The sequence below is a fragment of the Camelus bactrianus genome, chromosome 3, assembly GCF_048773025.1.
Source record: "Camelus bactrianus isolate YW-2024 breed Bactrian camel chromosome 3, ASM4877302v1, whole genome shotgun sequence".
Classification (NCBI taxonomy): Eukaryota; Metazoa; Chordata; class Mammalia; order Artiodactyla; family Camelidae; genus Camelus; species Camelus bactrianus.
The window spans coordinates 106,869,073-106,895,495 of NC_133541.1; the positions used below are offsets into that span (position 1 = coordinate 106,869,073).

The window sequence follows — 26,423 nt, forward strand, 5'->3', positions numbered from 1 at the left end:
TGTCAAGAAATAAGGGTGATGAGCTATATACATAAAAATGTATGACTCTAGGGGATACGTGATTGGGAGCTCAAGGGAGTTCTGTTCTTTAGGACTTTCAATCATAAGTGACAGAAAACCCAACTCAAACTCCCTTAAAAGCAAAAATGGGAGTTTATTGACTCATGGAAGTGAGAAGACCAGAGGCATGCTGGCTTCTGGTGTGGCTGAAACCAGGGACTTGAAGGTGCCATTAGCACTTCAGAAGTCTGCCCCTCTCTTCTCCCTCTCTCTCCTCATCTCTCTCTCTCTCCCCGTCTTACTCTCCTTCCCTCCCTCTCTTTCTCTCTCAGCTCTGCCTTCCTCTGTGTTTGATTCATTTTGAAGCAGGCCTCCCTAAGGTGATAGCAAAGATGATCACTAGCAACTCCAGGCTTTCATTTTATCCGCTTCACAAGCCTGGCAGAGAGAGAGGTGCCTCTTCCCCAAGAACTCCAGCAAAAGTCCCACAGCTGCCCCTGATTTGGCCACTGCTGGTCACATGCCGATTCTTGGCCAGTCACTGGCCAGGAGGATCTGAGCCCTTGAGCCAGAGAGCAGCCCTTTGTGAGCCCCTTGTAACTACAAGTGGGCAGGGGTGGTTCCCAGGAAACCTCAGGCCAGGTACTGCTGCCGGCGGAAGGGGAGGTAGACACTGGCCAGACAGCACTCCTGTCAGGGGTCTAAGCGAAGGGCTGTGACTGTTCAAAGAAAGGAGTGATCACTTGTAGCTAGCAGGAAGTTGAATCTGGGGTATGTGAGCACTTTATGCAGTCTGGTGGTATTTGGGCTGGACCTTGAAAAGGTGTATGTAGTTTGAAAATGTAGCTTGTAGGCAGAATGGCCAGCCTGGGCAGAACAGGAGGTGCCGGACACATCCATCCTGTTTGCTGGAACTCAGGCACGTGCACAGGTGAAGCAGGGTCCAAGGCTGTGAAGGTGACCTGAGGTCCCAGCACCGAGAGCTTTGAATGCCATGTTAGTGGGAGTTTGGCATGCGCTTCTGTGCCTGCCAAGTAAGGAGTGCCCTTGGTGAGTCACCAGCCAGGAGCTCTTGAATCTGTGAGCCTAAGTCCGAATTCTCTAGGGGAGTTAGTGTTTGTTCCTCTCAAGTAGACGCAGCCCAGATTGCCAGCCATGCCTCGGGCCTCTGTGGCCTGGCTCCGGGCTCTTCATCCGTCTGCCAGCAGATTGGCAGGTGCTCAGAGGCGCTGGCTCTGGCGTTGATGCCTGGGTGAGAAGCCCAGTCCACAAGACCCTGGCAAGAGACTTAACTTCTCCAAGTCTCAGTTTCCTCATTTACAAAAACAGGGCTAAGAGGAAGATCCACCTCACAGGTGTGTGTAAAGGCTTAGAGATCTGTGCTTTGTACCTAGTCACTACTCAGTAAATGTTCATTTTTACCATCTGCCTCTTTAGAATCATGTATATTACAAATTCTGCAAGGCCTCACCACCTTCATGGGTCCACGTGAGGAGGTGTTGGCATTTAGACCCAAGTTTTGCTGGCTTATTTGTACCTATCTCCTGACAAATGGTTTTATCTTCCTGCAGGGTCACCCACAGGGTGTGGGAGGGTTGTGGGTGGGGCAGGCTTGTCTCGTGGACCCTCAAACAAGTCTCCCCTCCTGACTTTGCTGGGCACAGGTCCTCACTGCCTTCAGGAAACACTGACTGTCCTGCTGCCCAGGGTGGGCTCCCAGCAGTCCCCACATGGCAGCAACTTGGAGATGGAGCAATGATACGCCTTTTCTTTAGGGCTCTCTGTGTGTAAGCGAGTTCTATTGCCCCCAAAAGATGTCGTCAGCATTTTAGAGAGATGTGGTCAGACCTAGTCCTTAGAGCTAGGCAGGGCCCGAGCTGGGCTGAGGTCTCTGCTGCCCCCAACCAACTCCACGTTGGCCCCAAACAGCCTCCTTAAAGTCCCCTCTCAGCAGTCGTGGGGATTCCTCTAGCTGCCATCTGCCGTGTGTGCGTACAGGCTGGGACTCACTGGAGCCATGTCCAGCCTGGTGAGAAACCAGACCGTCTGGGTTTGAACCAACTCTAGGTCATCCACATTGGGTTTCCTCATCCACACGTGGATCATTCCAACCTTGTAGGGCTGCTGTAAGGATTAAATGAAATAACCTATATAAAACACCATCAGAGAGCCTGGCACAGACCGAGCAGTACGTATCAGTAGTCACTGGCAGTAGAGGGTAGTGTAAGAATAACTAACAGTAATCTTGTCCCTGCCCAGTAAGTTATAAGCACTGGACAAGAATGGAGCACCTAGCAGGTCGTCGGGGAGGCTCCTGTTTTCTGCTGATCCAGGAGCACGATCAGATGATTCTTTCAGTACGGGTGAAGTGTTCTGTTAGAAGCCCTTAAGGATGTGCAAAAAAATCCATCATACTGATGACCTCCTGGAAGGGAAACAGGGAGAGGCTGAGCAGAGGGTGAAGACTTTTCCCTTTGTGCCTTTGCAATGTGCCAAATGCAAAGATTACCTATTCTAAATAAAATAAATGTTTTTTTTAATGATTTTTTTAAAAGAGCCCTTTGGGGTAAAGGGCAGAGAGCAGGTCTGGAGAATTTGTGGGGAGGGAGAAGAACGAGAGTGGAAAAGGGATACTCACGGCCAGTGGTTCCCAGGCCTGCTCGGGGGGTTGGCCAAGACGCAGATTCAGGGGCTCCCTTCCCAGGAACTGTCTGATTTTGTAAAGCTTGAGAGGTGTCCAGGGAGTTGGCATCTTTAATGGCTCTCTGAGTGCTTCTGATCTTGGCCCAATCGCAGTTGGCTACAGGCCTGGGATGCCTTACGTGGCACCCCCGTGGACCCCCCTAACTTCCTCTTCCTGTGTGGATTTCCTCTTGCAGGGACGGCGTTCCATACTGCGAGTCTGACTACCACTCCCAGTTTGGCATTAAATGTGAGACTTGTGACCGGTACATCAGCGGCAGGGTCTTAGAGGTGAGTGGGTACAAGTAACTGTGAAGATGTTTGAGCAGGTTGGCTTGTGACTCCAAAAAGTCATCACTGAGGAAGAAGAAAGTCACCCTACACCCCTTTTTCCATAGCCTCCACCTCCCTGCTTTCTCTACCCCAATTTAGCTTGCTACATGACCTTGAACAGATAACCTTGCCTCTCTGGGTACCCCCAAAATGAGAGGCTGGACAAAATGACTCCTTGCTTAGAAAATGCTGTGTTGGGAATATCAGTTGCTTTTCTGGATTCAGACCCAGAGAGATTACTGGTGAGTGACAATCATGATTTTCTTCCCAGCCCTGCCTAAAGCCATTTGTTTTTTAAGCATTTGGTAATGCACTGATTTAAGAACCAGTTTGTCTAGCATCCTGCTCCCTAAGCCCTTCTTTGGCTGGTCCATCACCATGGCAACAGCTTTCCTCTGCCTCTGATGCACAGTTCGCTCTGCCAGTGACAGACAACCTGCAGCACCTTTTCTGAACCCCTGCCTGAGCCCCTGTCCACTAGCCTTCCTGGACTTTCCCCCCACCCACTGTGGGCCCAGGAAGCTTTCTTCATGCTTTGGGACCGCTCACCTTCAGGAATCAGAAAACAGGAAAGAGTTTGGTGCAAATGAAAACCAGTAGCCTAAGAGTAGAAACAGTTGCGTGCTAATATTAACTCAGTTGCTAACTCATGCTCAGATTTGGGGTGAATATCTTTGCCTTTCTAAGCCTGAGTTTCCTTATCTGACAATGGCTGGGAGACAGCAGACTGGGTCAGGTCTTAAAAGCAGAATCATTAATTCTGACAAATCTGGCCAATTAGTCATGGTTACCTGGAGTCAGCACTATGTTGAGAAGGATTCTACAGCCGCATCTGGGTGCAGCAGGAGAGAATGTAGAAACCAGGAAAGGACTAACCGAAGAGATGCACTGAAGCTGAGCCTCAGGATGAGAAGGAAGCTGTCATGTGAGGAGCTAGAGGAAGAATGAGCTTGACCCTTTCAGGGAACAGAGAAAAAGGCTGGTGTGGCTGAATTCTATAAATCGGGGCTGGGGGAGGATGAGTGTGTCGTAAAGGCCATATCATATAAATCTCTGTAGACCTGTCTAGGAGTTTGCAGTTTACAGCAAGGACAGTGGAAAGCCATTGGAGAGTTCTAAACCAAAGAGCAACATGATAAGATAATGTTTTTAAAAGGTTGTAGGGAATCAGAGAGAATAAGATAAAGAAATGCACAGAGTTGATAAACCATCAAGCATTTCCAGGGAGCGGGAGCAGCAGGAGTGCAGGGTAGAGGATGAGGCATGAAACAGGAGCACAGGAAGGGTTTGGGCCCCTGTTTCTGAGGGCCCGATACCAGGGTGAGGAGTTTGTAATTCACTGAGCAACAGGGGGTTGTGGAAAGACCAGATGGAAGTGACCTGCTTTGAGCTACACCTTATGGAGGGTAAGAGGCTTAATTTAGAGGAAAGAAACTAGAAGTGGGAGACCAGCGCGGAGGCCATGGCCTCGCAGGAAGGGCTCAGGAGGTGTAGTGGCAAGGGAAGGGGCAGTCACCTTGTCTACAACACTGTGGGAGTAGAAGTCCAGCAGCTTTGCAACCGGGGCAACTTGTAGACGTGACCATCAAAGGGGAAGGGGCCAAAAGTTGAACCCAAGTGTCAAGCCAGGGTGAGAGAAAGCCTGGTGTTGCCATCTGCAGAACTGAAGTTGGCAGGGAGAGGAGCTGATCTGGACAGAAACATACCCATTTCCCTTTGGGATGGAGTGTGACTGAAATTCCCACAAGGTTTCAAGAGCAGCAAGCATGTGGATCAGAGCTCAGGCCTGGAGGGAGCAATCTCAAAAATGCTAGGATTTGAATAATAGCACCGTGGGACTTGTCAGGATTTCCGAGAGAGAGAGAAGTGGGCTAAAGGCAGCCTTGAGGAGTGGCTGCTTACAGGTGGCAGGAGACTGAGAAGTTGTCAGAGAAAGAGGGAGAGCAGTCAAGGATATGGGGGAAGATTGGGGAGGGTGACGAGAGGACAGAGCTTCTGAAATGGTGGCAAGGTCATCGGAGTGTTGGGCAGATTCTGCAGAGCAGTTAGGGATATGCAGGCTGAGGAAAGGCTGTAGGGTGTGGGGCAAGGTCACCTTCAGGAGGACCATTTGTTGAGTCTGCAGCATTGTGGGCAAGCGGCATCCACACTGTAGTGGGGTGAAGGGTCAGTGGCATGAGAGGTCATAAAAGCAGACTTTCCTTTCAAGAAGGAAGAGACTTCAGTTACACGCAGGGCCACAAATAAGAATGGATCCCAGCATTCCCAAGCTGCTCTGAGCTGTGGTGGCTGACTTTTCCCCACGTGTTACCGTCATTTAGCATCGTGGGAGCCTCCTCTTCTTGGACAGCTGTGGTTACTGGGTTTCAAGTGATTCCATTTGCACGAGGCTCCATTAGCATCTTGGATGTATTGATTTTTTTTCCCCCTTGTTGCTGGGAGAGACTTTAGCAATCAAGTAGTTCATCCTCCTCGTTTTGCAGATGAGAAAATTGAGCCCCAAGATATGTGGTGCTTTTCCAAGGTCTCACACACACGCACACACACACACATTATTTCTGGTGGAGACTGAGCTGAAATCTAGGCTCCCGTCTCCCACACGGATGCTGACAGCTCTCAGCTACTCAGGGGCCTTTGAGGTGGTGTGATGTCATGGAAATACACAGTTGGAGTGAAACAGACTTGGATTCCAGTTTTACCATTTCCAGCCATGAAACCTTAAGCAAGTCACTTTCTTGGCATCCTAGAGGCCTTATCTATCGATGGAGAATACAGCTGCTTCTTAACTCCTAATAGAGATCTCAGTGGGAAATAAGAGAAAAAATATATATATGTTTCTGCCCCCGGTTCCTGGCACAGAATTCTTAAAACACTTCTGACTTCCTAAGCAATAAGAGCACTTGGAGCATCTTTTGTTCTACTTTTTGGTCTTTGATCCCGTTTCCTGAACACAGAGCTCCTAAATCCCTTGGAATTTCCTGGGTGGTGGGAGCATCTTTTCTTCTAATGGGATGATTCTGGACGGACTCCTGGATGGGGGCTGGTCACCGGAAAGATCAAGTCACGATTAGAAGCTTGGAACTTTCAGCCCTACCCCCATCCTCCAGGAAGGAGAGAGGGCCTAGAAACTGAGTTAATGATGGATCCTGCCTATGCAAGGAAGCCTCCATAAATATCCCTAAAGCACAGGGTTCGGTGAGCTTCCAGGTGGGTGAACACGCAGAGGTTCTGGGTGAGGTGGTGCACAGCGAGAGGGCCTGGGTGCTCTGTCCCTTCCCGCATGCCTTGCACCTCTTCTGTCTGAATGTTCATCTCTATCCTTTATCATATCCTTTTATGATATTTCAGTAGACATAACTGTTTTCCAGAGTTGTGTGAGCCATTCTAGCAAATTTTTAAGCCCAAGTTGGGGATCATAGGATCCCCAGTTTCTAGCTGGTCATGCAGAGGTACAGGTGACAACCTGGGACTTACAGTTGGGATCTGAAGTGTTGGTGGAAGGAGACAGTCTTGTGGGTCTGAGCCCTTAACCTGTGGGGTCTGACCCCTTCTCCATGTGGAGAGTCAGAATTGAGATAAATTATAGGACACCCAGCTGGTGTCACAGAGAATTGGTTGGTGTTGAGGGGGCGGGAAAAAGCCCACACATCTGGTCAGCAGTGCTGTGAGTGTGGTAGTAGCGTGACAGTAAGGGACACACGGGAGTGTGTGCTTGCTTTACGAACAGTCAGGACTCTGTTGCTTGCAAGTGCAGAAACTCCTCAAATGGCTTGGACCAAGAAGGAAATTCAGCTCCTGTAATAAAAAACCCAGAAGTAGTTCTTGCTTCAGGCACTGCTGGACCCAGTGCCCAAACGAATATGTTTGGAATATCTTGCCATCTTGGCTCCACTTTCTTCTGTGTTCCTTTATTTTGAGGAAGGTTCTCCTCCATGTTGGGGAAATTGGACACCTTCAGGCTTACATCCTAGCCGCCAGCATTTCCAATGGGAGGAGAGTGTCTCTTTTCTAATAGCTCAGCAAACATCCTGGGACTGGCTGATCTCGCTAATCTCAGGCCCATCTCCAAACCAGTAGCCGTGACTATAGAGTTGAAGTAACTTACTGGTAGGGGCAGCCCTGCTTGACGCAGACTGACAGAGGGAATGAGTCGTCCCACCCAGGAAAGGCTTGTTGCTTTTTCTAAAAGAAGGAGGAAGGATGTTGACCAGGCCAGAACAACAATCAACTACTATAGGGCCCAGTGCATTTCCGGATGCACAATAGGCACTTAATTAAATTCCATTCCCTTCCCAGGCCGCCCCATGGTCCCTCCCTCAGTGACAGAGCCCAACATGCTGAGTGCCAGTCACCATCCTTCCTTCTTGGTCTGTGTCCTTGCCAAGGAGAACCACAGCCCTGGTGTCCTTGTGCTGAGTTTCCTAAGCTTGCTTGTAGTTCTCAGTCCTCTGCAGTATGGCCCATTTTCCAGGTTCTGAATCTTTGCCATTTTTCTTCACTATTTTCTTGACTTTAGCTTGTTAACAGACAGAATGTGTCATCTTATCCCACTGACTTGGTTTCCCTTATGCTGGCGCCCACTGCTCTGCAGACTCCCCGCCTACCTCCCTCCTTCCCTCAGGTGGTTTTCTGCACCATCCGTGGCCAAGGTTGCTGAGATGGGCGTGAAGCCTCTGTGGGCTGGAGCAGGGTGCTGGGGAGTGGCATTTAGGATGTCAGCTTCAGTTTTGCCAACGCACTACTGCTATCCTAGAAAACAGGTCTATCGTTGAAAGGATAAAGAGACACAAAGTAGGAAGAGACTACTAATTAAAACGATTGTCCTTGTCATGGGAAGGGAGAATCAGTCCCACAGCATCTCAGCTTGAGAAAATAGCAGGTTTCTTCCAAAGTTTGAACAGAGTTGGCTTTGATGATGATAAGGACATTCTCTCGTTGGTGGGAGCCGTGCAAACAACGAAGACTGAAAAAAAGGAGTTTGGGAAATTTTTTCCTTTTTAAAAAATCTGCCCTTTCTACATTCTTGCTAAATTTTTAGATAAATCAAGCATCTCCAGAATGGATAAGCCCGTACCCAACCCTCCCACCGTCATCCCCAAAGAAAGATTCAGAAATAGGCACTCAGCATTATGCAGTTATAACTTCTTAATTGGAAGGAACCCACTAGCATCAGACGAGGGGGTGGCAGCGGGGGTGCTTTAACATCCCCCCAATATCCATCAGTTCTTCCCAGGCATATCCCCCCACAAAAGCCTTGCCCTAATGTGCAAAATATACCTTTAAGACAAGTCCCACCTTCCATCCCAATCACTGCACCAACCTTCTCCCACATAGCAATTCTAGAGCTGCTAGTGGAGGGCCCTCACGCATCATGTCCTCTTGGCTGGGACTGCAGTGACCATGGAAGGCAGCACTGGGCTGGTGACCGGTCCTCTTGGGTCCAGCTCCAGCATTGCTGCTGGCTTCCAGTGGGACCGAGTCACAACTTTCTCTGAGGCTCTTTCTTCCCCCTGTAGAGGAGGTTGCAGCTGAAAAATTATTTCCGTTTTCACTTGAAATAATATTAGAAAAGGAAAGTGGGAATTAGGAAGGGGACTCACTGAAGCCAGACCGGGGAGAGCTGGGGAGGGGGGTGGAGACCACCTGGTGCAGCAGTCACAGGACAGGCCTGAGGGTCAGAAGCTCCGCATCGGGTCCTGTTACTTGCCCACTGAGCCCTAAAAATGTGTCCTCCACCTGCCACTCTCACAATGTTCGCTGTGCCTGTGAGCCTTGTGTACTCACTGTTACCTAATGCTTGAACTTACCTTCAAGTTGCCTCCCTTACATGTAAGAAAACTTATGTAACGTAACAGGAAAACCAGGATCACTTGCCATATTGCCGGTAACTAAAAAATATAGTTCCAGTGGAGGCTCCCAGCCTCACACCTGTTCTCATTCTTTAAAAAGGTAGATTAGTGAGTTTGGGATAGATGCTGAAGACTGCACCAAACTGGTACTTTCTCCCTGAGGAAAAAAAATCAGAAGAATTGATAGAGGATTAAAAAGGCGATTTTTTTTTTTCATTGATCCAATGTTATTAAGTCCTGGGTCCCTGTACCACTTAAAATTTTGTCATTTGCCACCAGTGGTGAGGGCCGCATTCTTGGGGAAATGTTGGGATGTCCTCAAAGTAAGGCTGTTCTCATCTGGAAACAAGGAGGTGGGACCAGCAGCCTCCAGATGGCCCTTCCACTGCCGGACAAGTGCAGGTGTCCAGGGAAGTCCCCTCAACTGCCATCAGATACCCATGAGCTTCTGGTGAACTTTTAGACTGTTTAGACTCCCCTGGGTAGACTCCCAACCAGCCGTGGGCCTTGAAGACGCCAGTGACACTAACGTGTTAGGAAATGTTCAAACCCAGCCTGTCCACTGGATGGCAACCCTGCTCTGACCTCCTCTTTCATCTTTTTATCTTCTTAGGCAGGAGGGAAGCACTACCACCCAACCTGTGCCAGATGTGTACGCTGCCACCAGATGTTCACTGAAGGGGAGGAGATGTACCTCACAGGTAAGCACATCTGACCCTCTGTAAGGCATTCCTATCAGCTCATGACTGGAAAGGAGGTACAGTTTCCTTCCATTTTTTTTTTTAAGTGTTATGTGTGCTTTTGGCTTGTCCTCAAAATTGTGATTAATCCGCCGCTCTCTGGGTGGTTCGGGAAAGTTGCCGGTGTGGCTAATATGAAGTGACATGTAATCTGCCTTCCGTCCCTGTGCGCCTCCACCCTCTGCTCGGCTGGCCTGCTTCCCTGGCAGCTCTCTGAGCAGACTCCTCTGGCTCTGCCTGGGGGTGGGAGGGTGAGCTGCTTGAGGCCAAGGGGTCAGGAGAACAGGGGGATGACTGGGCTGCAGTGTCTGCACCATCACAGCCTCTACTCCCACCTCCCTCTCCCATCCCTTCCCCCACATCTCAGAGCATCACATCAGGCTGCTGCTGGGGTCTTCTCGTGGACTCTCAGGATGCACTGAAAGTAATGGGAGGGAACCACCAGTCTCTAAGAAGCAAATTAGAGCTGCTTTCCTTTTGCCACTTTCTGGGGTCCAGCCCTCTGGCCTCAGGATTCTTGCACCAGCCTCCTAATTAATTTCCAGACTCCTCTCAGTCCTCCATTCTCTGCCCAATCCGTCATTCCCTGGCATCACAGTGTTCTCAACTGAGCCCTATTAAGAGGTCTTCAGGGCCCCTCGCTGCCCACCAGTTAGGTACAAACACTTCAGCTTAGCATTTAAGACCCTCCTACTGAGGGCTTAAACTGCCTGTAGTGAACAAACCCGAAGGCAACTTTCAATCGTTCCTTCATCCATTCAGAAACTATTTCTTGAGCCCCTACCACGTGCAGGCTCTGCACCAGAGTTCATAGTGACCTCCAACTTCAGCCCTGCCCCCAGTGCCCGTCAGTCCAGGAGGAAGGTGGACCGTGGTCAGTAATCACACAAATTTCTTGTCAACTGGATGAGTTGCACGAGGTGGGATGTATGGGGCCGTGGGAGCACGTGACAGGGTGGGAAGGGGCGTCTGGGAAGGATCCCTGAGGAAGGGCTGGGAGTTGGGACTCGGAGAATGAGTGGGTGTTCACTGGGCAAAGAGGGGAGGGATGGGATTCGCCAACCTGAGGGGACAGAATCTGCCAGCCTCTGAGGGAGACAGAGAGGGAGACCCAGCAAGGCCAGGGTGAGAGATGAGGTAGGAGGTGGGCAGGACGGGCCAGGCTAGGCCCTGTGGCGGGGACGGTGTTCGGCCCCCCATGTGAGCTCATTGTCCTGGTGCCTCCGAGTAGGTGCTCCTCACTTGCGTGCTTCCTGGAACACTCTGTCCTCCAGGCCTTCCTTTGGGGATCCTACCATTGGAGGCCCAGCTTGGGCGCTGCCCACAGCCCTTTGTTTGGTCCCCTCAGCTTGCAGTAGAGTCCTTGGCCTCCTCCCCGGGAACCTTGCTCCTGACGCTGGCCCTCGTGCACACACTCTCTGCAGGCGACTGTTGTCGGCTGAATTGCTATACCAGCCATCTGCAGATGTTTGAGTAGCCATCTTGAGGAGGGCTTTTCTTGGAGATCAGCCTTCTTCCAGATTTCCCCACAAGGCAGATGGAAGGTCAGGGAGGCTGTTGCAAGGAGCTTATCTTCCTATCAGGCTTGTCCTGGCTTCAAATGCCCATGGCCAGGAGTTCCCTCAAGATATAATGAGTCACCTTTGCCTAGAGCCAGGTTTCTCAGCCTCAGCACTGTTGACACTTGGGGCCAGACAGTTCTTTGGTGTGGGGACTGCCCTGCGTATTGCAGGGTGTTTAGTAGCATCCCTCGCTTCTACCCAGTAGATTCTGATAACACATCCCCTCCCATTATGACAACCAAAAATATTTCAGACATTGTCACATGTCCCCTAGGAGGCAGAATCTCCCTGGGTTGAGAACCACGGGCCTAGGGCTATTCAGGAGAATCTGATACCGTCCACTAGGGTTGCTGGAGCAGGGGCTCCTGTGTTGGGCTGGGCGAGGTGACCGTTTCTACGATGCTGTGACTCTACAGTTGCTCAGTGAGTGTCCAGTAATACAGGTGTTAGAGGTGAAAGGACCCCAGGAGCACTTGAGACTGTGAAGTAACACCCCCATTGGATACAGCAGGGAAGTGAGGCTCGGGGGAAGAAGAGATTTGCATAAGAACCAGAACGCGCAGGGACAAAGTGGGACATGGCCTTTGACTCCCACTCCAGGGCTCTCCTCACCATCCTCCCGAGGCCCAGGCCTTGCCCACTACTCTGGTCCCTGCAGAGATGAGACCTCCGCCTTCCACGAGCACTGATCCCTCAGTGCCTGGGTCCCTGAGTGGTTCCTGCTGCAGGAACTGTGCTGTGTGCTGCGAAGCCCACATGAGTCTCAGCAAACGGTGTGATGTCTTCAGGGACCCTGAGAACCTGGCCTTTGCACTTGGTTGGAAAGTTTGTTGCATAGTATTCCTCTGCCCCTTCCCTGGTGAAGACAATTCCCAGTGTTGAAGTTGCCCTCATGTTCCTATCACTAGAAATCAACATCTTTCACTTCCTGCCTGAATTCCCCATCCTAATCTTTCCCCGTTTGGTGCTTTGAATCCTAGCTCTCCTGTTTACTGAGTTTTTGACCTTGGGTAAGTCTCTTAACTCCCTAAACCCCAATTGCCGAGCCTGTAAAATGGGCTAATGACAGTCCCTGTCATGTAGTGGTATAGTGAGTTCCTGACACCCGGGAAGCTTGTAGTTCATTCATTTAGCAGGTACTTATTAAGCACTGCCTGTGTGCCCAGTGCCGTTCTAACACCTGGAGACATAGCCCTGAGCAAGTCCCACAAGTTCCCTGCCCTCCTGGAGCTCACAGCCTCATGTGTCAGTATCTTCTAAGCCCTGCTTTGGACCAGAACTTCACAGAATGCTGGAAGTTAAGTGATGAAGTGAACAGCTCTGTGATCATGAGAATGCACAATCAGACCTTCAGCAGAAATGCCTCCAGGAGGTGGGAGATATTCTTGGTGATAAAGAAGGGGCTGTCACCCTCCTCCTTAATTATCCCCATCCTGACATCCCTGGCTCCTGGGAGAGTGGGAGTAATTGCAGGGCACTCAAGGACCTGCCTTGAGGGATGCTGAGTGATCCTGGAATGAGGGGGTCCAGGCCGTGCGCTGCTAGATTCGTGCTGACTCGGGCTGTGGGCGTCTTGGGAGTGGCAGCCACCAGGGGGTACTGCTACCACTGAGAGCTGGGTCTGTGATTGCCTTGCACACCCTCCCCAGGCAGGGGTACTGGCATTCAAAATGATATTCCCCAGAAATGGCAAGAAAACTGTCCTTGCTGGCAGTGCAGGAGTGGTGAGAACCAGCCAAGAGGACTCCTGGGTCCAGGCATCAGCACTTCTGCTAATGGGCCTGACCTTGAGAAGTGACTTCCTTCTCTGGGGTCTCTTCCTTAATCTGTAAAGTGAGGATAATTACACTGTCTTTCATTCATCCAGTCAAACTGAAGTCATCCTCTGTGCCAGGCTCCCCATTATGTGCTGGGCGCTTAGAGATGAACAAGGCCGGGGTGCCTGCTTCCATGGTGGAGTTTACTATCAGGAGAGGGAGACAGACTTTAATCAAACAGAAATGCAGACATTCAGGGACAAGCTGTGATAAGCACTGTGAAGGGGAAGTCTGGGAATAATGGGAGTATGAGGCTCCTCATCTAGTCTGGGAGGCAGGAGCGGCTCTGCTGAAGAAGGGAAATTTCAAGCCAAGATCTTGAAATTGAGTAGGAGGTGGGAGGGCGAAGAGGGGAGGGAAGATGGTGGAGGCAGAGAGAACTGCAGGTGCGAAGGCCCACAGGGGAGAAAGTGTTACTTGGTGGAGAAACAGAGGCATTCCCGCACACTCCGTGCACGGCATGCGCCGCCAGGTCAGAGGTGAGGATGGATGTGACGTGCCAAGTGCCCCATAAAGCAGCGTGCACACGGGAGAGTGTGTTAGGAAGCCTGCAAAGCTTATAAACCCACTCTTGTCATTTCCGTTGCAGGACACACTGTGTTACTGGCAGCCAGCCTCGGGAGGTTCTTTTGGTCAGTTTGTTTGTGTTTGGATTGCCATGTGATGGCTTTCTGATGGGCTTTAATTGGGAGAAGTCTGACATCTGTCTGCAGGAGAACTTCCGGGGCCCTAAGGGAGACAAGAGCAAGTTTTCTTTTATGTGTTTCAAGTTCTGTTGTGCGCTCAGTCTTTCAACTGTTTTTGTAAAGATGCCAGATTTCTAGTCTGTTTGTTGTCCATACCCTTCATTTGGGCTTCACCAGGAAATTAGGTCACTGATTTTTGTGCAGCAAAATAATAACCAAAATGCTGTAGGTTCGGGGCAGAACTTACACAAATATCGCAAAGGTTACAGTTGCTAGATCGGTGGAAGTTCTTCTAAACCCAAAAACTGGTTCACAAGATAGACTTTGCTCTCGTTCTAAATGTACCTGTACCCAGGAAAAAGGAAAGATAGACTTTTTTCTCTTCTTTTGTCTACACTAAGTGCACCCCTATTCCAAGGATCTGAGACAGAGTAACACTGGAAACACAGGAGTTCTGATGTACATTTTTAAACAGGTCTCTTTTATCATTTGTTTATTTAATTAAAACCCACCAGGCAGGAAATCATTTATGAAACCCTAGGACAAACCCTGCTGCTAAGGAAAGTGCCATAACAAATTGTAGTTCCTAATAATAAAGATAATAAATGCCTTGAGCTGGTATCTGTTTAAGCACATACCATGCGCCAAGCACTTTACTGAGGTTTAAATGCAGTATCTTGTATTATCCTCACAAGGCTGTGAACTCAAAGCCATTCATATCCTCATTTTAGAGAACAAGAAAATTTAGGAAGGTCGTATCCCAGAGCCAGGGTTAGCTAGCCTGTCATGCCAGGTTTGTTAAAGGCATTTCCCCCCCATTTATTAGAATTCTTAACCTGGGGTTCATAGTTGACCTTCTGAATTCAATGACTTCCCTGGAACTGCTTACCAGATTTTGCATGTAGGTGTGTTTCTCTAAGGAGAGAGTCTGTAGCTTTTATCAAATTTTCAGAGGTGTCCCTGGCCCAAAATATAGTGAAAAGCTTTTGTTCTATGTTAATTCTGATCCAAAACAGAGCCCTGAAACTTGTTTGATAATTACCCCAAACTCTGCTCTTGTATAAGCGAGTCTACTTCAGATCACATTTTCTCTCTTTTTTTTTTTTTTTTTTTTTTTTTTTCAGTTCAGCTGATTAAGGTCCTGGTACCAGGAGGTATGTCTTTCTGGCTCAGCTGGAGAAGCCACTAATACTTAGTGAGGCCTCATTTTCCTCTGACAAGTACCTCATAAGAGGTGCCCTGAGCTAATAGATGCTCAAGAGAGGTGCCACCCGCTGTCAGGGATTATGAGCACCAGCCCTCAGTCATCATCTAAGCATTTCGTCAAACCACACTTTAAAAGGCACTAGTGTAATATTGGTTGCTATAATTTAGTAGCTTAGCATTGTTATTTTAAATTGGATCTCCTTACTGACAGCTTAGGTTGTAGGAGTTATGCTTAAAAACTTTAAATCTTATGTTTCCTCAATCCTGCTACATAATTTTAGACTCTTCAGACATAGCCTGTAACTGTACTAAATTGATATTTCCTCACGTCTGAGTCTACCAAGCATATTTCGTTTTAAATAGAGTACATTTTAATTTTTGATGAGCCACACAATTTTTTTTTTAGATTCTTAGGGTTACCAAACATCTTGAATCACATGGAAAATATTACAGCATAGTAGTTTGAGGTTTGTACGTATAAAGTCTGTTTCCAACTGGCTCCTCTCAGGGCACCACAGACTCAAGACGATGTGGCCGTTTTCTCGCCAGTTACACGCCACAGCTGCTTCACCAGCCAATGTGTCCGTGTTGGTTAGAGTTAGGTCCAGAATAGCAGTTGCCCTGGTTGCTTCCTCTATTTTCTGGGAAACAAAATTGCCTGCCGGGCAAGTCAAGAAATTGTCAGATACTCGGATTTTAGCTCACTGAGATGTTTTATTCGTCTGGACTTCTTCAGTGGCAGGAACTCAGCTCACACGACATTAGGTGAAAGGGGACTGATCCGCTCACAGAACTTAGAAGCTTCCAGGAGCAGCGCAGCCGGGTTGAGGGGCCCCCAAGGGGCGGCAGATGGGTCTTCTCCCTGCTGCCTCTTGAGAGCCTGGTGCTCTCCTGATCCGGACTGGCTGCTCCCTGTCAGGGCAAGGAGGACGTGGCCGGCTCCTGGGCGTGTGGGCACAGCGAGGCAGCATTTCCTGCAAAGTTCGGCAGAGACGTCCTAGAGAGCCTCCAAGGAGGGTCACATGCCCACAGCCCGGCCAGGGCGGGGAGACGGCGATGGGCAAGCAGGCAAGACGTCTACGTTCCCTAAATCCCAATTTCCCCACTAGAAACAGAGAGAACCGTAGGCCCCACCTCACCAGGCTCTTGTGAGCGTTAAATATGTAAATGCACGGGAAGGACCCAGCATAGAGCCTGGCGTCACTGGCTCTGCCATTCCAAGCTTATGTTACACAGCCTGTCCTGTAGAAACGGCCATTCCCCCGAGCCATGCACTAAAAATGCTGGTTATTGTCATCAGTGTTAAGAACACTTAGCATAGGGCTCAGCGTATACCTTTTAGTCTCGTACTATTATTATGAAGGCCATGTCGCATGAGGCCTGGCACAGGCACTCTTTAAATATTAGTTGTAATAACAGCAATAAGGCTGATAAGAATACTTAGGGCCTGACATAGACAAAGCACTCAGGACATTTGAATTACTGTCCTGAGTGTTATCAGCACCAGAGGAACTACGGGGCACCTCGGCACTGCCAGTCCCCCTTCCTCATCCTGCCTCACGTCCTCCATGGCAACCAGCATCATGGCAGCCACGCGCTTTTCTCCCTCCACCTGTTTGTTAAGCTTCAAGCCCACTTGATCATGTCAGCTCCAGGCAAACTGGTCTTTTCCACTTCTCCCGTGGTGTCCTCTTCCCTGGGCACAAGCCCAGCCTTCCAGAAGGGTGTGCTGGCAGCCAAGCCAGGCTTCCGCTCAGTGACTCCACCTGCCCAGCCAGCCCTCCGCGTGCGGCATGGCTCCCGCTCACCAGGCCCCAGCTCCAGGAGCAGGAGAGGAAATAACACCCGCCCTCTTCAGGTCTCTCCATTAGTCCCTTCCCTCACCCACACTACACCCTGGCAGACAGGGGGCTTTGGATACAGGAAGGGAGATATTTAACAGCAACAACAGGCACTTACATGGTGCCTGCTCTTGGTGGACGCTGTCCTCATGTATTAACTCATTAATCCACACAACAAAAGTAAGGCAGCTACTGTAATCATCCCCATCTTCTAGATGGGAAAACTAAGGCACAGAAAGGTCACTGACTTGGCTCCAGACGATGCAGTAGTAAGTGATGTAACCAGGATTTGAACCCCCTCAGACTATTACATTAAATAACCCATAGATTGCCTCATAGATGGTAAAGACTTCCCAGTGCCCAAGATTACTATGATAGTGATATCGTTTATTACATGTTGATGATTATTCCGTGTCGGATTCAACAGAAGGGCTCACTCTTCTGCTGAGATTGGAACCATTAGGAACAAGTGAAGAGAAGAGCGCCTCGTGGTCTACAGAAGCGGTCCCCCTAGTGATGGGGGAGTGGGGCAGGGAATTTTTTTAAATAGAGGTAATATTCACATAACATAAAATTAACCATTTTAAAGTGAATAATTCAGTAGCTTTTAGTATATTCACAATTCTGAGCAACCACCACCTCTGTCTAGTTCCAAGACACTTTCATCACCCCAAGAGGAAACCTGTAGCCATTAAGCAATTGTTCCTCATTCCCCGAGCCCCGGGCCGCCACCAATGTACTTTCTGTCTCTAGAAATTTACCTATTTTGGGTAGTTCATATAGATGTGACCTTTAATGTCTGGCTTCTTTTACTTAGCATAATGCTTTCTAGATTCACCCACATTGTACCATGCATCAGTGTTTCCTTCCTTTTTATGGCTGAATAATATTCCATTAGATGTATACACCACATTTTAAAGTGATTTTAAAGGATCCATTCCAGGGGCCTACGAGTCTATGTCACAAAGGTAGTGCTGCTGACATAAAGGCAGAACTCGGAAACCTTACGCTTTATGATCAAGAGAAATCCAGAGAACAAACCTAACACTCCCACTGAGATCAGGGGCTGAGAACTCAAATGCCTGCTTAAATGAGCAAGAAGAGCCAGGAGGCAGACAGCAGGGAGGGTCCCTGGCCACCTACAGTGTCTAAAAGCATTCATATTCAAAAATACTTTTAAAAAGCACTGTGCTGGCCAAACAGAACCTTCTGGTGAGCCAGTTTCAGTCCCTCCCTGCTGTGTCTGTAGCCCTAGCTGGGCTTCTGGAAAACTGGCACCAGCTCCAGCTTTGGTATTAAATCTCCACTAACGCAAAAAAAGAAAAAAAAAGAAGTGTTGGCAAATTGAATTTCAAGGTCTGGCAGAGAGGTGGGTGGGTTCACCAAATTTTAAATAATCCAAAATGTTACAGGTGTTGGGTGTGCTGTAAACCAGTCAGATAGAGAAGACTGTGTGCTAATTCTGCTGAGGATTAAAAACAGTGTTAATGCCCATCTGAGGGACAGTTTTGGAGACTTAGATCTCAGGATCTGAGTCAGCTGATACAGAAATAGCTAATCCTTCACTTTTAGAACATTTACGGGAGGTTTTAACTGCAGAATCTGGAATTGTGGGGGACAGTCTCAGAGGATGAGAGTGACTCGTGGAATCAGGAGTCTAACAAGCAAAAAATGTTGAATTCTTACAGGAAGTTGAAGAGTTCTGTCTTGTAAAATTGGTGTCTTTACCCTGTGACATTCCAAGGGAACACATTTGGAGCATTAACTGATGTTTAGCCACGTGGTTCTCCAGTTTAGAGTCATAAATGACCTGGGGGTGTAAAATGATTATAAATCAATAAAAAATTTAAAATAAATAAATAAATAAATGACCTGGGGAGCTTGTTAAAAATCAGACCATTCCCAGGCCCCACCGCTAGGAAATGGCCTTCGGGGGCTCTTCTGGGGCCCCAGGAATCTGGATTTTACCAGGTTGCTGAACAAGTGGTCCACAGGTCACATTTATCAAACTCCGATCTAGTGAATATTCTTATAGACACTCAACCTGGACTTGTAGCTGTCAGTCAGAGACTAGATTATTACACCAGTTGTCCAGATCTGAGTCCAGCTTAGAGAATTCAACCGGCCTAAAATAGAGTATCATGTTTCTTTTGTTTATTCATTCACTCAGTGAGTATTTATTCAGCGTCCATAGTCCCAGCAGGTGTATCTATAGATAAAAACAATGAGAATCCTGCTCCTTGTAGAACTTACATTCTAGTCAAGATTATTGGATAGGGGCAAAAAAAAAATTGGTTTTTTTCCGTACAGAGAAGCCTGTTAAGATGGAAACAGAATCTCTAAGGGCTTGGAGAGATAGGAAGCGTCCATTAGTGTAATGACCACCTAATGCATCTCTCTCTCCGTGACAAAATCCCCGCTGAGCACTTATCTTCCCAGTGTGTGTGCTTAAATACTTCCAGGGACAGGAAGCTCACTCTCAGAACGAACGCATTCAATCTTCAGAAGTTCAGTTTTCCTTCCCTGAAACTTCTGCCCTTGATCCTTGTTCAACTTCACAAGGCATAATGAACAAGGTAATCTCTCTTCCCACAGAGAGACATTAAAATACCCAAAATCCCTTTTCACCATTGCATCACATCTTCTCTTCCCCATGGAGAAGACCCTGCCTATGGCCTAATTTTGGGTCCCCTCTCTGTCCTGGTTACCATCATCTGAGGGTACATATCCCTCTCTGTCCTTTTTTTCAACTACAAAGATGGGATCCAGCCCATCTTTCATTCATTTCTGAATCAGGTACTGTTTGAGGATGAGATTGTTAGGATGAGAGCTATTGACTGATAATATGCATATGCAGACCATCATCTCATAGGGGTCCTCACGAGCTAATCATCTTTTCTTAACCTTCACTTATCTAAATTTATTGCTAACTTCCAAAATAATCCTTCCCTCTTCAAATGATCTATTGCCAACTCCCAAACTTCCGGTTTTCTAAAATTTCTAATTAGTTTTATTTTCTTTCTCCCTTTTGATTCCCCTCCCTCACTTATAAAAACTTGAATTCGTATATGCAGAGTGCTGAAGCCATTTGTGGCTCAGCCTTATTTGGGAACAGATATGTCAGTGGCATGGAGAGACCAGCTGGTCAGACTTCCTCCCTTTACACATCATTTCCCCCCCGTGAGAACCTCTGCCTGACCCTTTACCTTCCTTATGCTTTGCACTTAATCTCACGACCTTCCTAGACATCTGTGTCCACCTCACCCATTCCCTGCAGTGACCTGTAACATATGCTTCCTGCCAGAGCCACTGCAGTAAACAACTCCTGGTGGATTCCGCAGCAACTTGGAGAGGACCCGGAAATGCTCTCTCTAATGATTCCCCAAAGCTCGGATCCCCACCCACCACCTGGTAGCGGACACACCCTAAGATCACTGGATCAAGCCGCAGACCCAGAGTCCCTCTACTGGGCTCTAAGGGCCACTGCACTTTACATTAGGAGGAAATACATTCATGTAGAACCAATTAGGAACACGCAGGAGAGTCAGCAAACAAGAGTCAAAGATCCCGTCAAAACTGGCCCTAGAATTAGAATTCGTGAGATGAAAATAATAATGTCCAAGACCATCCAAAGCCCACCTCATCATTATTCAGATGAGGAAAGTGCGATAGAGCAGAGACCCAGGGCTCCTTCCTTTGGGCCCACCCTCCCTCCACCATGCTTTCGGGCGCAATTGTTTACCCTTACACCGCCCTCCTGTCCTTCGCCAGTATCCAGCCCGAGGAGTTCCAGGCAACAGACCATAATGGAAAATATATTCTAAAAACAAAGTCAGACAAACAAATGCCATCTGGGTGCTCAGGAATCTAGCCATTTGCTGGCTCCTTTCCTTTCAGGGTTGGAAACAAGAGAAATAGCAGCAGAGGGATAACATGTTCCTATTTTTCCATCTAATCCAGGACACCTGTCCTTTCTTTGGGGAATGTGTCATATTTGGGGCTTCTTCTCACCATGTGACCAGCCACCTGTTGCTCATGCCTTTCCAAACTGGCGTCTCGGGTTCAGGGCTGGCCAACTGGACCCTCACCCACAATAAAATGTGGGCATTTGCAGGAGACTAAATTTGAAGAGTCTGGAGTCTCTTGGGAATTAGCAGGTCAAGGCAGGCAGAATATACATCGTGGCACCTCCTCCCCTTAAACGTGATAGCTCTGGTAGACGGTCCTAAGTCTTTGAAGAGAAAGGAAAGCAGGAGTTCGCCACAGTCTGTCACTTTATTTCACCTCCACTGCCATCCGTTCATTCAGCAAATACTCACTGACCACCTGCTATGTGTCACTCACTGCCAACCGTCCACTCGCCTCATCACCCCGCAAACGTGTGTGGAGCTCCGCTGAGAGCCAGGTCCAGGCTGGACGCTGTGGGAGATCCAGCTATGAAGACAGCTCAGCTCTCCCTGAGCAGGAGGTCTTAATTTAGTTGGGGTGATAAACCCCGAGGCTGCTGTGTTTTAAGGACATATGTGTTGGGAAAGATACAGAGAACTATGGATCACGGAGGAGAGAGAAGTCACTCCCAGCTGGCAGGTGAGAAAGTTTGCCAGAAGATGTGGCATGAGACGTGGACCTTGAGGAAGGGCGAGATTTGGACCTGCAGAATGAGTGAAGAGTGCATAGGTGGTTGAATCGATGTAGCGGCAGAGATCCAGGAAAACCAGGGGGTCCTCCCGGCTGCTGTGCAGGGCACAGGCGCTGCCAGGGGAGTAAATGGAGGTGGGGGATGGGGAGAGACATCGAATTTGGGTATGTGTGAAAGGTCTGAGTCTTTGCTATTTTCCTGGCCCCTTAGGTTCTGAGGTTTGGCACCCCATCTGCAAACAGGCAGCCCGGGCAGAGAAGAAGTTAAAGGTAAGCAATTAAGTAAGCTGGTGGTGATACCAGCCAGCTACTTCTAGACACAGGCTGGGGGCACTGTGCTGTACAGAGAGTCATCCTTAGTGTGTGCAGTTTCAAATGTGTGCCTGTATCCTTGGATTTCCTCAGTGGTAACATCCACCTCATGGGGCTTTTGAAGGGATTAAGACTTTTGGATATGACAGCACTTTGTAAACTGTAAAGCACCGTATGAATGTGAGTTTTTAGTATTTCTGGAATGAGGCTATACCCTTCCCATTACTTACCAAGATGGTGACCCCTCTGAGGCACATAAGCCCTCGTTTTCCCCAGCCTAAGGTCATTTATTAATAATAGTAGTTAAAATTATCACAGAAATGAACAGCTTGCAAAGCATCTTCACAAGCCACTGTCTCATCTGATTTCTTTAACCCCATAGGGCAGATGGGTAAAGAATTTTATCTTTGCTTTGCTTATGAGAAAACCAAAGCTTTAAAGAGGGTGGTGATTTGCCCAGCAGTAATGCAGCCAGCCGCCCAGGCGCACGCTGGAGCAGCTGAGGTCCTGTGTCCCTCTGAATTACTGTGCAGGAAGTCCTGTGGATCCGGATTCTTGATCCAAGGACTACAGGAGTGGGCAGCATCTCCTGAGTCTTTGATGCTGAAGAGGGGAGACCTGGGGTGTGTACTGGGGGGCCCTCTATGAGCTCCAAGGTGCCTCTGCGCTCTGGCCCCGGATATCAACTCGGCCCCTTGGGGCTCTACTAAAGTTACCTGCTATAGTCTCCACTAAAAACATGTGTACAGCTTCTGACCGGCTGGTTAAATGTTATCTCCTTTGCTGTCTTATCTATTTCATTTATGAAAGAGCTGGTCAATTGCTGCATAATTTTTTTGAGCTGTGGGTTTTTTTCCCTTTTTTTTCCAAGGCCTCTCCCTTTTAAGGTCTAAGACCTTTTTCTTCCTCCATTTCCTCCTCTTTGTTGCCATTTCTCGAATTTCAGTTCTCCTTCTATACGCCAATGCTTTTTGCTGTATCTGTGTACCACCTTGTCTTTACATACTTCATATTTTTCTTGAAGTCAAGTCACTACTTTTTACTTAACTAAGCTTATTTTAAAATAAAACTTTATATCACCAAATGGAAAACCAGTATTTCTATAAATAGAAGGTAATTCTAAAATAAATTCATTGAAAATGAAATAATTCATAAGAATAACTCTTACAAATTCTAGCTAGATCATGTTGCCTGCTCTCTGTTTGTTAAAAAAAAAAAAAAGAAGAGGGGAAGAGGGGGGATGGAATTAGCAATTGTTGAAATGTATTAGGACTAGATTAAGACTTCCTCCTTGATCTAACCAAGAGGATTGAAATAGAATTTTACGTTTTACTCTCTCACTCTGTGACTCAGCATTATCAAAATTTCTGCCTAAATTCTTCTCCCCAGAGCCAGACTGGTTCACTGTCCACAGCCTGGGAAACAGTGCTGGATAGCCCACTCCTGTCTTAGATGCACCAAGATGAACATTGTGCTGTTGTGTTAAGGGAGCCATTAATCCATCATTGCCATTGTTTAGAGAAAGGTTTCTTCATTTTCTCACTTAGGCTGATGTCAATTTGCAATGGATACACTATAAAGAACCAGTATATTGTACAATTACATGAAGCTTAACCTACTTTTTAGGTTTTATATAAACAAACTGCTAAGGAATGATAACTAACCAATTTTATTCACGTAAAGTAAATATGTTACTGACGGGGATAAGCCTAAATGAAAAATTTAAGGCTTTTATGAGTTGCTTCCTATTAAAAAGGCCAGTTACAGATATGTAAAAAAGATTGTATCAATAACCTAAAGTCCTGTGCATTTCCGATTTCATTTATACTCAGACACTGATGAAAAAGGCAGAAAATAGACAGTGCAGAAATAGCCAGAGAGTGCTTTTAACAGCACTGCTAATGTTCCCTGAAGAACTGTATGCCTGTCTCCCCCTCCCCACCAAGCTGGAGGTGCAGCAGCCTCTCACCCTCTGTCTCGTCTCTCCCACAGCACAGGCGGACGTCTGAAACTTCCATCTCACCCCCTGGCTCTAGCATCGGGTCACCCAACCGAGTCATCTGCGTATGTATCACTTCTCAGCCACCAAAGGCCTTGCTCATCCCCCGGCCTCGTAACTAAAGAGTCTCTAAGGACAGCAGTCAGGTTTCCGTCCACCCAATATCTAGCGTGTGCCTGCCCGAGGCTCCGTGCTGGGTCCCGAGGATGTGGTGGGGGACAAGGATGACGTGGACGCAGCCCTCACGGTGCCCGTGGCCTCGTAAATTGCAGTAGGGGCTCCAAAACCAGTGCCACGTGCCTCTTCTCCATGACTAATGGAGACCGGGGCAAGATGAAAATTTGGATCAGAGAGGTGTTTGGAGTGGGTCTTGGGTAGGATGTTGATGTGGAGATAGTGGTGTGTGATGAAGAGGCAAAAAGCGGGAAGATGCCACATGAATGTGGAAACACGACTGTCAAGCATTTGCAGACATAAAGAAGAGCTTATTAATCATGAGAGAAGCCCGGGGATGCGTGTGTCCAAGTTCTCATCCCCAGAGGCATTCAAACACAGAGACGCTCCTCATTTGCAGCGATGTGGCAAAAGGGACAGGAGTTGATTTAGATGACCTCACAGGTCATTCATTCATTAATTCATTCACTAAACAAATGCATGCTGAATGTCTCCTCTGGGTTAAGTGCTGGGCTCTGGTGAGCTGCACTGACCGGATGCCTGTCCTCATAACACTGACTCCGTAATTCCACGCACAGTCAGAGGCCGCTGTGATAGGCAGTTGGAAGGAAAAGTGCACGGTGCTCTGACGTTGCTACAGACGAACAGAGGGACCTGTCGGTCTTGTTAGGGGAAAGAGTCCCCTGAGGAAGAAACATCTAAGCTCACGCCTGAGAGAGAAGCAGAATGAGGGTAGGGAGCAGAGCCAGAAAGGACTGCAGTGAGCGTGGAGGGGGCTGGCAGTCAGCAAACCCCAATCGGACTGAGTCCGGACTCTCTCAGCCTTTCTCAGGTCACAGGTGCCATGAAGACCAGAAATGCGGGGAGCAGTCTAAAGCAGGAGACCCACTCCTAGTAAGAGGCTCTAGATACTGTCCCCACGCCAGCCAGCCCTGGGTGGGCCCTGCCCACCACTGCTAGATCATTATCTCACTCCAAATCCACATCCAGGATCCTCCTTGATCCCTGGATAAAGCTCATTCATGAGACTGTTTCCTTTCCTTCCGTCCTCTGTTCAAATGAAAAAAAAAAAAAAAAAAAAAAAAAAAGACGTAAGTTACCGTCGACCACAACTTCAACGTTGGCCACTGCAACGTGTGGCTCCCGCAAAAGACTAGCAACTTTGATCATAAGCTGTCCTCATTGAAGAGTCCGGTCCAGATCAAGAGAGATGCTAGTCTCACCCCGGTGCTGTGTGTGGGGCCAGACCGCAGCAGGATGAATGAGCTTAGTTTCAGGGCCTGTAATGTGAGAAGTTACTGGCAAAAGTGAGCACGTCTCTAGAAGAGCGTTACCAGGATCTGTGAGCTCAGAACATACGCAGCTGCACAGGACGTCTTTTGTCCCAGGGTGGCCTCCCCGGTGCTCCTGGGGAGCCTCATTAACTTCTGTGAAATAAGTTAGGCCCTGATGACGTCCACCCCGGAGTTCTGGAGGAAGCTCGTGGAGTTGCTTCATGAGATGCAGATGAGCGCCAGCAGCTGGGGGTGCCTGCCATCGGGCCCTCCACCTGGGGGCTCATCCACTGAGACCAGTTACCCCTGGCGTTGCAGCAGAGGCACGTGTCTCCCCTTCCGTTTTCTCCCGCTCTCCCTTGAATGGTGTCTCTCCTCCAGCTGCTCTGGGGACTGACTCTGCTTGTCATGTGAGCCATGTTTTAAGTCAGACCATTCCAAGCATGGCTTCCAAATTCAGAGACGAATCCAGCCAACCACTTTTGGGACATTCAGTAACTGGCAGAAAGATCAAGTATTGGTTTAACTTTCATAAATACAGAGGTTTAGTATTAAAATAGAATGATCCGTGAGCCTGCAGGGGACAGGTTCTCTCCAACTTTCAAACGTTGCCCCACTCCGTGCTGACTGCTAGAATTACCTTTGGGTGACTCGACTGGGATCAGCCTGACGTGTTTGTTTCCTTCCTTCCTGGCTAGCTATGTTAGGATGCCTCCGTTCTGTCACTGTGCCTCCAGACCTAAGGCTCATTTATAACCCTGTTAAACAAGGCGGCTATTGGAAGAAGTATAAATTTAGTTTTTTTGAGGTTTGGAGTAAAGTGCCGAGATGAATATTGATGAGTCGAGACAAATTAGTAAGATGCCAAGAGCTCTCAAGGTCAAGAGCTAACATCCCAGGACAAAAGGCAGTACGTGGACTCTCCTAATAAGGTTCCCTCTACCCACACTCCCCCAGCCTGGTACAGACGTGGGTGTCAGGCCCGGGCAGGCTCTGGCAGGAGTGAGCTGGCACACCTCAAAGGTTTAACTGTGATGGGAGCGTTTGCAGAGGGGCAGGCAGGGTCAGGGGACCACAAGACCTAGTGCGGCATCCAGGGGCGGCAACAGTGAAAGGTTGTCACCACCCTAAGCTAAAGGGAGGAGTGAGAGCTGGAGCCGAGGAAGAGCAGCCAGAGGGGCCGGGCAGGGCGGGTGCCAGGGAGACACGCACAAGCTGCTTTCTCCACTCAGCCCCACACTGGGCAAAGCCAGGGAGCCTGTGACACAGTTTGTGGGACCTCAGAGCCCAGAGCGGGGCCAGGAGGAGCG

General features: G+C 48.5%; 1 protein-coding gene across 6 annotated transcripts in view; it reads left to right on the plus strand.

Moving 5' to 3' along the window:
- Nucleotides 1-26,423, plus strand: part of ABLIM3 (actin binding LIM protein family member 3) — a 108,234-nt gene that overhangs the window by 61,410 nt on the left and 20,401 nt on the right. For all 6 annotated transcript variants that reach the window (XR_012505700.1, XR_012505701.1, XR_012505699.1 and 3 more), the window contains 4 exons: nucleotides 2,880-2,973; nucleotides 9,478-9,565; nucleotides 21,566-21,624; nucleotides 23,659-23,730. Coding sequence is in view for 1 of the 6 variants with exons in the window: in XM_074360908.1 (XP_074217009.1) it covers nucleotides 2,880-2,973; nucleotides 9,478-9,565; nucleotides 21,566-21,624; nucleotides 23,659-23,730 (313 nt within the window). In the remaining 5 variants the exon portion in view is untranslated. The remainder of the gene's footprint in view (nucleotides 1-2,879; nucleotides 2,974-9,477; nucleotides 9,566-21,565; nucleotides 21,625-23,658; nucleotides 23,731-26,423) is intronic.